The sequence below is a fragment of the Caretta caretta genome, chromosome 24 (genome assembly GCF_965140235.1).
Source record: "Caretta caretta isolate rCarCar2 chromosome 24, rCarCar1.hap1, whole genome shotgun sequence".
NCBI lineage: Eukaryota > Metazoa > Chordata > Testudines > Cheloniidae > Caretta > Caretta caretta.
In genome coordinates this window covers 19,462,421-19,476,766 of record NC_134229.1, presented here as the reverse complement: position 1 = coordinate 19,476,766, position 14,346 = coordinate 19,462,421, and the positions used below count along the sequence as shown (strand labels likewise).

Sequence of the window (14,346 nt, the reverse complement as noted above, 5' to 3'; positions counted from 1 at the left end):
CCCGGCTGAGGGGTCCTGTTCTCTGCACCTACAAGCTCTGTTTTTGGCCGTGTTGCTGTCGTCTAATAAACCTTCTGTTTCCCCGGCTGGCTGAGAGTCCCGGTGAATCGCAGGCCGTGGGGGGTGCAGGGCCCTGACTCCCCCCCACCCCGTGACACCTGGCAGAATGGGGCCCTGGGTGAGCATGAGAACAATGAGGACAGCGGGCCCGGGGGAGGCACCCACCCTAGACGGGCTGATCTGTCCGGGGCTGGGGTCCTGGTTGGGGCGCATTAACCCTGTGATGCACAGGGGCCGTGGGTCTGAGCCGGGTGGTGTGGGGGGGGCGTAACTGAGGCTCCTGTTTTCAGCAGCGGTCAATTCCCCCTCCAGTGTGACCCCCACACACACCTATCAGGACCAGCTCCATCTCTGGGGACATGAGCAGTTGTCCTGGAGAGCTCATATTGGGTTCGCCTCCCGCTGTGGGGACTAGATTTACCACCCCCTCCATGTGAGGTGGGGGCAGGTGAGTCACATCCCCTGCCCCCCCCACCCCCCCGGCAGTGGAGGCAGGCAGGGCTGTCAGGAAAGGTGGGGCACGGTGCGAAAGGAGCTGTACCCCCTGCCCCATACCTGGGCTGGGAGGGGCAAGGGAGGTGCTTCGTGCCGGCTCTGCTCCCTCCCCCCACTTCCCCTGTCTCTGCCCTTTGCCCCCAGCTGGGAACCAGGCGTCTCTGCTGTCCCGGCAGGTCCCGGCGGGTCCCGCAGCAGCGAAGGGCGATGGGGCGAATCCCCCACAGACCAGGCGGCCCTTGGACAGGGATTTTCCTGGCAGGTCAGAGGGATGGGGCGGGGCAGGGAGAGGGGAGAATGTGGGACCCAGCTGTCCGGGACACAAAGGCCTCCAATAGGCACCATTGCAAATGAAAGAAGAGGGGCTGCGGGTCAGGAGTGAGGGGCACCAGCAGAACTGGGGGGAGCTGGGCTAGCAGGGGTCTGTGGGTCAGGATTGAGGGGCACGGGCAGAGCTTGGGTGGGGGGTCCCCAGGGCTGGGCTGGTAGGAGCAGATTCCGATGCTTCCTTCCCCAGGCTGGTTCCTTCCCTGGGCTCCCCCAAGGCTGTGCCCCACAGCCCTGGGGTGGGACCTGTCAGATGCCACATTGTTCCCCACAGATCCTGCTTTGCATGATGGGATTAGCAGGGATCAGCTGTTTGTGTCTCTCTGTCCCAGAGCATTTGCGGGGGACACATCCAGCCCCCCCTCCACAAACTCCCTTCCCCCAGATCCAGCCCCATGCAGAGACTCAGGTGGGTCCCATTGCAGCAAAGGGTGATGGGGCAAATCCATGACAGTCCAGGCAGCTCTGGGAGGCGCACGGGATGGGGGCGGAGACCGTGGGACCCAGGTGTTTGGGACACACATGGCTGTAACAGGGGACAGTGCAAATCAAAGCAAAGGAGCTGCAGGTTGGGAGTGAGGGGCACCAGTTGGTACCTGTCTCTCTGGTCTCCCACCCACAGCCTCCATCCTGGGCTCCTGCCTCCAGCCGGCGCCGGCCCAGACCCCGACCCCAGTGACCATCGTCCTCACCCCGCCGAGCCCCGCGGTGGGAGGGGGCGTCAGCCTGGCCCCCCCGAATCCTCCACAGGACTTCACGTCCTGCAGTTGGTACCGATCAGCGACTGCTGATGGAAACAGCCAGATCCTCACCTACAACCCAGGACCACCCCCCGTCCAGACCAACGGCTTGGCCCACACGGGGCGGGAGACAGCGGGGCCGGACTGCGCCCTGCACATCGCGGGGTTAACGCTCAACGACACCGGGAGCTACATGGTGCAGATTCAGAGCCCGACTAGCCCTGCCGTCACCACCACGGTGCATCTGCCTGTCTCTGGTAAGTGTCACCCCCGAGAGCTGCTCCTTCCCCATCCCCGCCCCAGCGATGGGGCTCTGGGTGTCTCCCCCTTGGGAAGAACCCAGCTAGGTCACGGGGGGAACCTGCTCCCAAACTCAGACACCGTGGAGCAACCTAGGTACCCCAACACCTGAGAGATGGTGACCCCCCAAACTGTGGGGCTCTGGACCCCCAGGCCCCACCTTGCCCCTCCCTGAACTGGAAGCCAAAACCTGCCCCAACCTACATGGACCTGAACATGGACGGGGAGTGACCCTGGCCCCCCAGGCACTGTTGGGATTGATTATCTGCATCGCATGGGCCCCCAGGACCCCCCTGTGCCAGGTTCACAGACCTTCCCATGCAGAGCTCACATGCCCCACCCCCCAGAGCCTGGATCGAACCCAGGAGTCCTGGCTCAGAGCCCACACTCCTCTAACCCACCAGACCCCCCTCCCAGAGCTGAGATAGAACCCAGGAGTCCCGGCTCCCAGAATTCCACTCTTTCTCAAGTAGCCCTACGCTAAAGATGATGGCTGGATAACAGCTCACTACTGCTACCAGGCAGCTGGGTCGGAATCCCCACGGGGCTGTGGGTCAGGACTCCCACGGTGCTGTTCACCCGAGTGACGCTCTCTCTGTTCCCAGAAATGCTGCCCAAGCCCACGGTGACGCCAAACCAAGCCCAGGTGCTGGAGAACGGGACCTTCACCCTCACGTGTAACAGCTCCCCCCACGCCGACACCCTGCTCTGGCTCCGGGACGGGGCGTCCCTCGCGCCCAGTGACCGGCTGGGGCTGTCCCCTGACAATCGGACCCTCACGGTGCTGGGTGTCACCCGGGCCGACGCCGGCGCCTACCAGTGCGAGGTCAGGAACCCCGTCAGCACCGAACGCAGCGAGCCCAGCACCGTGACGGTGGCCTGTGAGTAACTGCAGCCCCGTCCCCCGGCCGCGCTGCCCCCGGCCCTGCCGGCGTCGCCCAGCCGCGGAGATGCAGCTCCCCCAGCATGGAGCACAGGGGAAGTTTATGGAGGGCCCCTTCCGGGCCACTGAGATGCAGCTGCCTCTGGGGTGGATCACGCGGGCTGTTTCTACAGGCTTCTCTGGCCTGGTGCTGAGATGCGGCCATTTCTGGGTTGAGGCACAGCGGCTGTTTATACTGGGACCTCCGTCCATCCCCTGATCTCCTCTCTCTCTGCAGATGGGCCAGACTCCACCAGGATAGACCCGCCTGGACCCATCAACGTGACCTTCGGGTCCCCTCTGACCCTGACGTGTGTCACCGACTCCGTCCCAGCCCCGAGCTATCGTTGGGTTCTCAACGGCACAGACATGAAGGAGACCGGGACCAACTTGAGCTTTAGCCCCACGACCTGGGCTCAGCACGGCACGTACGAGTGCCGGGTCCACAACCCCGTCACCAGCCGCACTGCCTGGGCGTCTGTCGCCGTGCGGGTCATGGGTGAGTCCCCGGGATGGAAGAACGTGCTGCAGACACAGGGATCCCACTGCTGGCACCAACGCCCCAGCGCGGTGCTAGGGGCCCAGGCTGCAAGGGGCGGGGTGAGGGGATTGTGGCTGAACGTCTGATCCAACACTGCCCCCCCTCACACACGTTTTTCCTCCTGATGCCCCTCCCCCAGGTGCCCATTCAGGTCTCTCTGCTGGGGCCATTGCCGGGATCGTCATCGGGTCACTGGTGGGGATGGCGCTGGTCGGAGTCGGGGTCTATTTCCTCTGTGAGTAACAGCCCCCACCCCTCGGGAGAGCCAGGACCCCTGGGTTCTCTCCCTGGCACCGGGACGGGAGTGGGGTGTAGTGGGTTAGAGTGGGAGTGAGGAGAGGGGCTGGGAGCCAGGACTCCTGGGTTCTCTCCCTGGCTCTGGGAGGGGAGTGGGGTCTCATGGTTAGAGCAGGGGGGCTGGGAGCCAAGGCCCCAATTCCAGCGACTCTGATGATTCCTCCCAGACTCTTGCTGCCGGAACGAGACCCCCAGGGAGAACAAGGCACCTGTCCCAGTGTACGAGAACCCGCCCCCTACAGCCGGGGCACGGCCAGTGGTGAGTGACAAGGGCCACGCCCACCCCCCTCTATTCCAGGCCCAGCCCCTCCTCTGCGGATGCCCCTCAGTCCAGACTCACAGCCCCCAGCCAGTTTACCCCATCCCCTTTGGGCAGGGGTGGGGGAGGGTTACACAAACCCTGGGTCCCACTGACTCTCCCGGTTTCCCCCCCTCGAGCTCGGCTGGGGGGTCTCTGGGGTCTGGTGCTAATGTCCCTCTTGCCTCTGTCTCCTCCAGGCCCAGCCCGGGAAGCCCCCTGACCCCAGCCCCATATACGAGGTGAGCACCGGCCCCTGAGGGGGTTCGGACCCACTGAGGAGAGGGAGGAGCTGCCCCCCAGAAGCCCTATGGCTGAGAACGGGGCTGGTTATTACATTCCCCCAGGGGGGCGCAGAGTGAACCAGAGGGGGACGAGCCGGGAGCCCCAGAGTTGAGGGGAGGGGTTCTGGGGGGCCCAGCACTGGGGGGGGGAGGGATGGGCGCCCTGTAGTGGGAGAGACTGCTGGTCTCGGTGAGGGATGGGCCCCTGGTGTGGGAGGGGCTGCTGGGGCCCTACGGGGGGGAGGGGACTGGGCGCTCCCCTGGGGCGTCTCTGGCTGAATCGTCCCCGTTTCCCCCAGACCCTGGAGCCCGGACAGCAGGACGTGTACGAGGAGCTGAAGAAGTGATGCCCCCTCCTGCCCCCTCCGGCCCCCCGGTGCATGCTGGGAGGGGCCCGGTGCATGCTGGGAAAGGCACGTCCCCGAGCCTGGGTCCCGCCGCCCGGGGACGTCCCACCAATGAAGCATTAAAGGGCAGGAACAGCCACCGCCCGGCCCGGGGGGTCCGTCCGTCCAGGCTGCTTCCCTGGTGCCCATCACCGCAGCGTCTGGGCCCCTCCGAGGCCTCGTCCCCCCACCCCTGTGGGGGGCTGGGCCATTCTCCCCACTGCACAGAGGGGCCCGGGCGGCTCACTGACCAGCCTGGGTCCCACAGGGAGTCTGTGGGGCTGCAGGGACTCAGACCCGGGTCTCCCCAGTGACCGACTGGTGCTCAAACCAGGACCTGGGGTCCCCGCCCAGGGCTTCCCCCCGCACCCCACACACTTCCTGGTGTTTGTTCTAAGTCTGCCGCCCATTCCTGTCATTTCCCGACCCCTAGTTCTTGTGTTTCGAGGAGTAAATAACAGGAGCCTCCAGCGGCTCCTTCTCCAGCTCTGGGCTCCGGTCAATAAACTCAGCCTGGTTGTCTCTGTAAGGCCTGGCCGTGCTGGGGCCGAGTGGGGCGCTGGCTGCGAGGGGATCACTGCTCAGCTGGGGGGTCTGAGTCCGTGGGGGCAGCGGAGCTGGGAACTCAGCCAATGGGCAGCGCCAGGGGCTGGGCACCCCAGGGGGATCCTGGGCAATTGGGGGGCGCCGATCACTGACCTGTCGAGGGCTGAGCGGGGAGGGGGGTTGTGCTGTCCATGGAGGGGGGGTCGGGGTCTGACCCCCAGCAAGGCCAGACAAGGCTCCTCACAGCGGGGCAGGGGGTCACGGGCAGCCCTGCACCCCAGGAAGTGTCACACGGTGCAGCCCAGGGGTGCAGAGGGAGCAGAGAGAGAGCAAAGGCCCCACACGCGGCCTCTTCAGGCCTTCAGGCTGGGGGCTCCGGGCAGGACCCCCCATGACCCGGGCGCGGGCCGTCCCTGCAGGCTGGGGGCTCCGGGCGGGGCCCCCCAGGTCCCGGGCGTGGGCCGTCCCTGCAGGCTGGGGGCTCCGGGCGGGGCCCCCCATGTCCTGGGTGCAGGCCGTCCCTGCAGGCTGGGGGCTCCGGGCAGGGCCCCCCATGACCCGGGCGCGGGCTGTCCCTGCAGGCTGGGGGCTCCGGGCAGGACCCCCCATGACCTGGGTGCGGGCCGTCCTTGCAGGCTGGGGGCTCCGGGCGGGGCCCCCCCATGACCTGGGTGCGGGCCGTCCCTGCAGGCTGGGGGCTCCGGGCGGGGCCCCCCCATGACCTGGGTGCGGGCCGTCCCTGCAGGCTGGGGGCTCCGGGCGGGGCCCCCCCATGATCTGGGTGCGGGCCGTCCCTGCAGGCTGGGGGCTCCGGGCGGGACCCCCCATGACCTGGGTGCGGGCTGTCCCTGCAGGCTGGGGGCTCCGGGCAGGGCCCCCCCATGACCTGGGTGCGGGCCGTCCCTGCAGGCTGGGGGCTCCGGGCGGGGTCCAGGGGTCCCTGGCGCAATGCCAGCGCCAGCAGGGCCAAGGGGACCCGGGTGCGTCTGGCCCGTTGCTGCCCCCTGCTGGCGAAGCGCGGCCCAGCCCCCCGCAGGGATCAACCGGACAGGGGCTGCCCCGGCAGGGAGCTCTCTGCCCCACTCCTGGGGAGCCAGGGGTTGGCCCCGCTGGGCCAGGCCTGATTTGCGTCCCTGGGCTGGGACCCTCTGGGCTTTGCCCCTTCGTTGCAGGCGGGGCCGGGCTGGGTGGTGGGGCCCAGGGAGCTGTCAGCTTACGGTGCCCCAGGAGACGGGTTTAGTGGGTGTTTGGCTCCCATGGGGAGCGCTGGTTTAGACTTTGTGACCCCAGCTTGTCCGTCAGCCTGGGGGTGTCTATGTCAGCCTGGGGGTGTCTGTGTCCGGCTGGGGGTGTCTGTGTCACGCTGGGGATGTCTGTGTCCGGCTGGGGGTGTGTCCGCCTGGGGGTGTCTGTGTGAACCTGGGAGTGTCTGTGTCTGGCTGGGGGTGTGTCTGCCTGGGGTTGTCTGTGTCACATTGGGGGTGTCTGTGTCAGCCTGGGGGTGTCTGTGTCTGGCTGGGGGTGTCTGTGTCACGTTGGGGGTGTCTGTGTCCGGCTGGGGGTGTCTGTGTCTGGCTGGGGGTGTATCCGGCTGGGGGTGTCTGTGTCCGGCTGGGGGTGTCTGGGTCTGGCTGGGGGTGTCTGTGTCACGTTGGGGGTGTCTGTGTCCGGCTGGGGGTGTCTGTGTCTGGCTGGGGGTGTGTCCGGCTGGGGGTGTCTGGGTCCGGCTGGGGGTGTCTGTGTCTGCCTGGGGTTGTCTGGGTCCGGCTGGGGGGGTCTGTGTCAGCCTGGGGGTGTCTGGGTCCGGCTCGGGGGGTCTATGTCTGGCTGTTGCCTGTTTCTGCTGCTTCCTGCTCCCCACGGGCCCTGTCTCTCCCCTGGGCTCCTTCTCTCGTCAGTGAGTCAGACTTTCCTCCTGGCCCTGCCCTGTCTGACCGCACGGTGGGGGGAGCCGGGGGGGGGGGTTGTGTGACCCTTTCTGGCACAGGGAGGGTTGGGGCCTGTCACGGAGTCCCTGGGCGATGCTCTGGAACTGCTCCCCATGAAGCCAGTCAGGACTCTGGGGCAGTCGCCTTCCTGTGAGCAGCCTGTCTTCAGGACACACAGCTCACACAGCTTCCACCTTCCTGGGTCTGACCTCGGAGCATTCAGCATCCTCTGCCCCTCCGTGCGCTTCCCCCCAACGAGTCCGCTCAGGCGGGGCTCCTGGGGAAGCCAGAGGGTCCTGCCCCCCAACTCCGCAGTCAGACGGGACTCTCAGCCAGCCAGTAAAACAGAAGGTTTATTAGACGACAGGAACATGGTCTAAAACAGAGCTTGCAGGTGCAGAGAACGGGACCCCTCAGCTGGGTCCATTTTGGGGGGCAGTGAGCCAGACAACCACGTCTGCACTTCACTCCATGTCCCAGCCAGCCCCAAACTGAAAACCCCCTCCAGCCCCTCCTCCTCTGGGCTTTGTTCCTTTCCCGGGCCAGGTGGTCACCTGATTCCTTTGTTCTCCAACCCTTCAGCTCTCACCTTGCAGGGGGGAAGGGCCCAGGCCATCAGTTGCCAGGAAACAGGGTGTCGGCCATTCTCTGTGTCCAGACCCCTGCACACACCTGCCCTCTAGGGCTCTGCAATGATCAGACACCCTTACTCCACCCCCTAGATACTTAAGAACTGCCTAGGGGAAACTGAGGCACCCCCACACTATTCAGAGGAAACATTAAGAACAGTCCCACTTCTTCACAGGGCCCATGTCCAGCCAACCCCTGTCCCGGACTCCCCCCCTCGATCCCCACAAGGGCGGGGGGGGGGGTCAGCCTGGCCCTGCAGCCGCCTGGGCAGAACGTGGAACCCGACGGCGCCACCCCCCAGCCCCGCTCGGCCCAAGAGCCCCGGCCTGGGGGCAGCGACAATGGGCCAGCGGCTCCCCGACACCCCGGGGTAACGCTCCGCAACGCTGGGAACCGCAGGACGCAGCGAGACGGACGGGCTGACACTGATGTGACCCCCCCGCCCCGTGTGTGTGTGTGTCCCCCTGCGCCCCCTGCTGGACGGGACGGGCCCTGCTGTGGGGGTGGGGTGGGGGTGTGTGTATGACGCTGTGTGTGTGTATGAGTGTGGCGGTGTGTATGGGTGTGGGTGTTCGGGAGTGTTTGTGTGTGGGAGGATGGGTGGGTGGGTGAGTGGATGTGTCTATGGGTGTGGGGGGGGGAGTGTGTGTGGGTGTGTATGGTGTGTATCGTGGGGGTGTCTATGGGTGTGTGTATAGTGTGGGGGGGTGTATGGGTGTGTGTGTGGGTGGCGTGTGTGTGTATGGGACGTCTGTGCGGGTGTGTATGGTGTGGGGGTGGGGGAGTGGGGCGTGTTTGTGGGTGTAGGTGTGGCTGTGTGCAGGTGTGGGGGTGGGGGTGGGGGTGTGTATCCTGGGGGTGTCTATGGGTGTGTGTATAGTGTGGGGGGGTGTATGGGTGTGTGTGTGGGTGGCGTGTGTGTGTATGGGATGTCTGTGCGGGTGTGTATGGTGTGGGGGTGGGGGAATGGGGCGTGTTTGTGGGTGTAGGTGTGGGTGTGTGCAGGTGTGTGGGTGGGGGTGGGGGTGTGTATCCTGGGGGTGTCTATGGGTGTGTGTATGGTGTCTGTGCGGGTGTGTATGGGGGTGTGTGGGTGGGGGTGTATAGTGTGTATTGTGGGAGTGTCTATCGGTGTGTGCATGGTGTGTGTGCGGGTGTGTGTGGGGGGTGTGGGCATGTATGGTGTCTATCGTGGAGGTGTGTATCATGGGGGTGTCTATGGGTGTGTGCAGGTGTGTGTGTGTGTGGGGGTGTCTGTGGGGGGGGTGGACACACATGGGCCCACAGGCGGGGCGGGATCAGGCTGCTCAGCCCAGCTCTGTGTCTGTCTGTGCCCAGGGGCCTCACACTCTGTCCTGTTCCCCCCCCAGCCCCGGCCCATCCTGCCGGGGGGGGCTTTGGCTCCCAGAAATGTCCCAGATTCCCGTCAGTCTGGGCTCTGCCCCCCCCTCCGCAGGGGTCTCCCTGTGCCCCCCACTCCCTAACGGGGGGGGTTGTCTCCCACTTCCCACAGGTGACTTCCAGGGATGAGCCCCCCCTCCACACAGCCTCCTCCAGGGGCCGATATCTGCGCTGTGTGACCCCACACACACACATCTGCCAGGGCCAGACCCCACCTCAAGGGAGCAGCAGGGGCCCGGATGGCTGCACCCCCCCGCCCCCGTGTCTGGGTGGGGGCAGGGGAGGCAGGCAGGGCTGTCAGGAAAGGGGGGGCACGGTGCCAAAGGGGCCGCACCCCCTGCCCCATACCTGGGCTGGGAGGGGCAAGGGAGGTGCTTCGTGCCGGCTCCGCTCTCTCCCGCTTCCCCCGTCTCTGCCCTTTGCCCCCAGCTGGGAACCAGGCGTCTCTGCCGTCCCGGCGGGTCCCGCAGCAGCGAAGGGCGATGGGGCGAATCCCCCACAGACCGGGCGGCCCTTGGACAGGGATTCTCCTGGCAGGTCAGAGGGGGAGAACGTGGGACCCAGGTGTCCGGGACAAAAAGGGCTGCAATAGGAGCCAGTGTGGAATGTGCCCTGGGGATGGGAGACCTGAGAGCCTGTCACCTGAGCCAGGAGGGGGAGGGGGAGGTAACACCTCTACCCAGGAATGTGAACAGAGGCTGCAGCAGGGAACCTGCGGGGTGAGTTTAGTTGGCAGTTTGGAGGCTGGGGGGAGGAACACAGGGAACCCCAGGGCTGGGGTCTAAGCTCCCTGCTCCCCCAGAAGGACGTGATTGAGGGGTCCTGGTTGTACCCACAAGCTCTGTTGTGGACTGTGTTCCTGTTGTCCAATAAACCTTCTGTTTTACTGGCTGGCTGAGAGTCTCAGTGGATCCCAGGAAGAGGGGTGCAGGGCCTGGACTCCCCCACACTCCGTGACAACTGGTGGCAGCGGTGGGATCTACTGCACCCCGTGAACGGCGCTTCCTGCAGTAAGTGACTGGGGAACAGTAAAACGAAGGGGAATTGACGGGGACCAGGCGTGCTGAAGATTCAGAGACGGTTTCGGGGGGCGGTTAACCCCTGGGAATGTGTGACCAGAGAGAAAGACTTTTGCAGTAACAGGGTCCCCCGGGGGATTGCAGCGAGCAGTCCCAGGGGCGGAGGAGTCTGCAGCTCGACCCTGGCAAAGAGGTGGTGACCTCAAGAAGGACTGGCACACTAAGGGCTTTTCCTGGAAACCGTGGGAAGCTGCCCGGCCTGCGAGTGGCCAGCAGGGAGATGTACGCTAAACGCCTTAAGAGTGACCTGGTGGAGCTGTGCAGGCAGAGGGGGCTGCGCATCGGGAGGTCCACCAAGGAACAACTGATTGCCCAGTTGGAGGAGAGGGATCGCTTGGATGACCCGATCCCTATCCCTGAGGGGAGCCGCCCGGCAGACGCAGCGTGGGCCCTGGGGCCTGACCGGGCTGGGAGGGGTCAGACTGCTGCCGAGGACATCCCGAGACCCTTCCTACCTATGTCTGGGGGAGGGGTTGGGGGAAGCCCAGCGAATACCGAGGGCACCCTGACCCCAGCACCCAGCAGGGGATCCTCCCGGCGGAGCTCCCCATCCCTGGAGCGGAGGCGGCTGGAATGGGAGAGGGAGATGAAAATGAGGGAGCTGGAGGATCATGAGAAACAACGTCAACATGAGCAGGAGGAGAAGGAGAAACAACGTCAACATGAGCGTCAGGAGAAGGAGAGGGAGCGTCAGGAGAAGGAGAGGGAGCGTCAGGAGAAGGAGAGGGAGCGCCAGGAGAAGGAGAAACAAAGACAGCACGAACTGGAGCTGGCCAGGCTGAAGAGCAGTGGGGCCCCGGCTGTGGTGAGTGAGGGGGGACCCAAGACTGCAAGGAGCTTTGATAAGTGCTTCCTGGCCCAGCGTAAGGAGGGGGAGGACATAGATAGCTTCCTGACGGCCTTTGAGAATGCCTGTGAGCTGCACAGGGTTGACCCTGCAGACAGGCTCCAGTTTCTCACCCCCTTACTGGACCCCAAAGCCGTGGAGGTGTACAGCCGGATGACAGGGCCGGAGGCAGGGGACTATGAACTGTTCAAACAGGCCCTGCTCCGTGAGTTTGGGCTGACCCCCGAGATGTACCGGAGAAGGTTCCGGAGTCAGCGTAAAACGCCTGAGGTCACCTACCTACAACTGGCCAACCGGATGCAGGGGTATGCCCGCAAGTGGACAGCGGGGGCCCGAGCTAAAGAGGACCTGCTTGACCTAATTGTACTGGAGCAGCTGTATGAACAGTGCCCTTCCGACCTGAGGCTGTGGTTGGTGGACAAAAAGCTCGAGAACCCCCAGCACGCAGGGCAGCTGGCCGACGAGTTTGTGAACAGTCGGTCAGGGGGTAGCCGGGAGGAGTCCCAAAAGAACAGGCCCCCCCCGATGCAGAGAGAGAGTCACCAGGGGGCCTCCCAGCGGGGAAATAGGGAGAACCCCCTCCCAAGGGGAACGCCTGGCGTCGGGCCCCTCCGACCCGCTCGAGGGGACCAACGTGACCTGAGCTGCTATCACTGTGGCCAGAGAGGCCACGTACGGTCCCAGTGCCCTGGGCTCAGGGACAAACTGAGCAGACCCAACCTACCCAGGGTTAACTGGGTAGGGACCCAGCTGGACGAGGGGCAGACGACTCGGGCAAGGGGGGCTGCCAGTTTACCACCTGCCCCGGAGGGAAGAGTACCCCAGGCCAGCTCCACCAGAGGGCTGGAGGCTCTGGACTCAGGGCGCTCAGTTTACAGGGTGGGCGCGGGGCTGTCCCTCCGGAGAGAGTGCCTTGTTCCCCTGGAGGTGGATGGGAGGAAGGTCAATGGATACTGGGATACGGGTGCGGAGGTGACGCTGGCCCGGCCCGAGGTGGTGGCCCCAGATCGGGTGGTGCCCAACACCTACCTGACCCTGACAGGGGTGGGTGGGACCCCATTTAAGGTGCCCGTGGCAAGGGTACACCTGAAATGGGGGGCCAAGGAGGGCCACAAGGATGTGGGGGTACACCACCATTTGCCCACTGAAGTTTTGATGGGGGGAGACCTAGAGGACTGGCCAAGCAAGCCCCAGACCGCCCTGGTTGTGACCCGTAGCCAGAGCCGGCGAGGGCCACTGCTCCCTGACCTCGGGGAGGGTACCGCACCGGAGGCGCAGGACCCTACCCTGGTGGGAAGGGAGGGCCGAGGGGCACGGCTCAGAGAGGCTGAGGCCTCAGACCTGGCCACTGAGGGGGAACCGGTCCCCATCCCTTCCCCAGCCGCTGAGTTCCAGGCCGAGTTGAGGAAAGATCCCTCCTTGCGGAAGCTCAGGGACCTGGCCGACCTTGGTGTGGTACGGACCATGAGGAGAGGCTGCCAGGAGAGGTTCCTGTGGGAGAAGGGGTTCCTATACCGAGAATGGGCTCCCACAAGGGAAGTAGAGTCCTGTGGGGTCAGGAGGCAGCTGCTGGTCCCCCAGAAGTATCGCCGCAAGCTCCTGTACCTGGCCCATGACATCCCCCTCGCAGGGCACCAGGGAATCCGGCGCACCCGGCAGAGGTTGCTACAGAACTTTTACTGGCCCGGGGTCTTTACCACGGTCCGGCAGTATTGCCGATCCTGTGACCCCTGTCAGAGGGTGGGGAAGGCCCGGGACAAGGGGAAAGCGGCTTTGAGACCTTTGCCCATCATAGAGGAGCCTTTCCAGAAGGTGGCCATGGACATCGTGGGGCCTCTCAGCAGGACGACCCGGTCGGGGAAGAAATACATTCTGGTGGTGGTAGATTTTGCCACCCGCTACCCCGAGGCAGTGCCCTTAGCTTCCATTGAAGCAGACACCGTGGCCGATGCGCTCCTGACCATTTTCAGCCGAGTGGGGTTCCCCAAGGAAGTCTTGACAGACCAAGGCTCCAACTTCATGTCGGCCCTGCTCCGGTGCTTGTGGGAGAAATGTGGGGTCCGGCACGACTGGGCCTCAGCTTATCACCCCCAGTCCAACGGGCTGGTGGAGAGGTTTAACGGGACGCTAAAGATGATGCTGAAAACCTTTATGAACCAGCACCCGCAGGATTGGGACAAGTACTTACCTCACCTGCTGTTCGCGTACATGGAGGTGCCCCAGGAGTCGACCGGATTTTCGCCTTTCAAACTGTTATATGGCAGGAGGGTGAGGGGCCCCCTGGACCTGATGAGAGACGAGTGGGAGGGGAAGGCCACTCCCGATGGAGAGTCAGTGGTGGAGTATGTCCTGATCTTCCGAGAGAGACTGGCTGAACTCATGGGCCTGGCCAGGGAGAATCTGGCCAGAGCCCAGAAGAAGCAGAAGGTCTGGTATGACCGCACGGCAAGGGCCCGTGCCTACGCCACCGGGGATCCGGTGATGGTTCTCATCCCCGTGAGAAAGAACAAACTACAGGCCGCCTGGGAGGGCCCTTTCAAGGTCGTCAAGCAGCTCAATGAGGTAAACTATGTGGTAGAGCTGTCGAACCGGGCGCACCACCGCCGGGTGTACCATGTGAATATGATGAAGCCATATTATGCCAGGGGGAATGTGGTGTTTGCCGTGTGTGGACAGTGGGAAGAGCAGGGAGATGACCCTTTAGTAGATCTATTCCCTGGGACCAGAGCTGGTTCCCCCCTGGAAACAATTCCCCTCTCGGATCAGCTAACCCCTGCCCAGCAAGCTGAGGTCAGGGAGGTGCTGCATCCGTACCGACAGCTGTTTTCCAACCAGCCTGGACGCACTAATCTGACTGTCCACCGGGTGCAGACAGGGTCGCACCCGCCGATAAGATGCTCCCCCTTCCGAGTCACAGGGAAAACTGCTCAGGACCTGGAAAGAGAGGTCCGGGACATGCTGGCTTTGGGGGTGATCCAGCCATCTGCCAGCCCTTGGGCCTCGCCGGTGGTGCTGGTCCCCAAAAAGGATGGGTCGGTCCGGTTCTGCGTGGACTATCGGAAGCTCAATGCCATCACTGTATCTGATGCCTACCCCATGCCCAGGCCGGACGAGCTCCTAGACAAACTGGGAGGAGCTCGGTACCTTACCACCATGGACCTTACAAAGGGCTACTGGCAAGTGCCGCTGGATGCAGATGCCCGGCTGAAATCGGCCTTTATCACCCCTCTGGGGCTCTATGAGTTCCTGACCCTGCCTTTCGGCC

General features: G+C 64.6%; 1 protein-coding gene across 1 annotated transcript in view; it reads left to right on the top strand.

Annotated features, from left to right (window-relative positions):
- The first annotated feature begins 705 nt into the window (after positions 1-705).
- CEACAM16 (CEA cell adhesion molecule 16, tectorial membrane component) overlaps positions 706-14,346 on the top strand; it is a 31,777-nt gene continuing 18,136 nt past the window's right edge. Inside the window, 4 exon segments of the mRNA XM_075122723.1 lie at positions 706-817; positions 1,505-1,879; positions 2,528-2,803; positions 3,083-3,343. Of these exon segments, the coding sequence (XP_074978824.1) occupies positions 763-817; positions 1,505-1,879; positions 2,528-2,803; positions 3,083-3,343 (967 nt within the window). The 5' untranslated portion in view covers positions 706-762.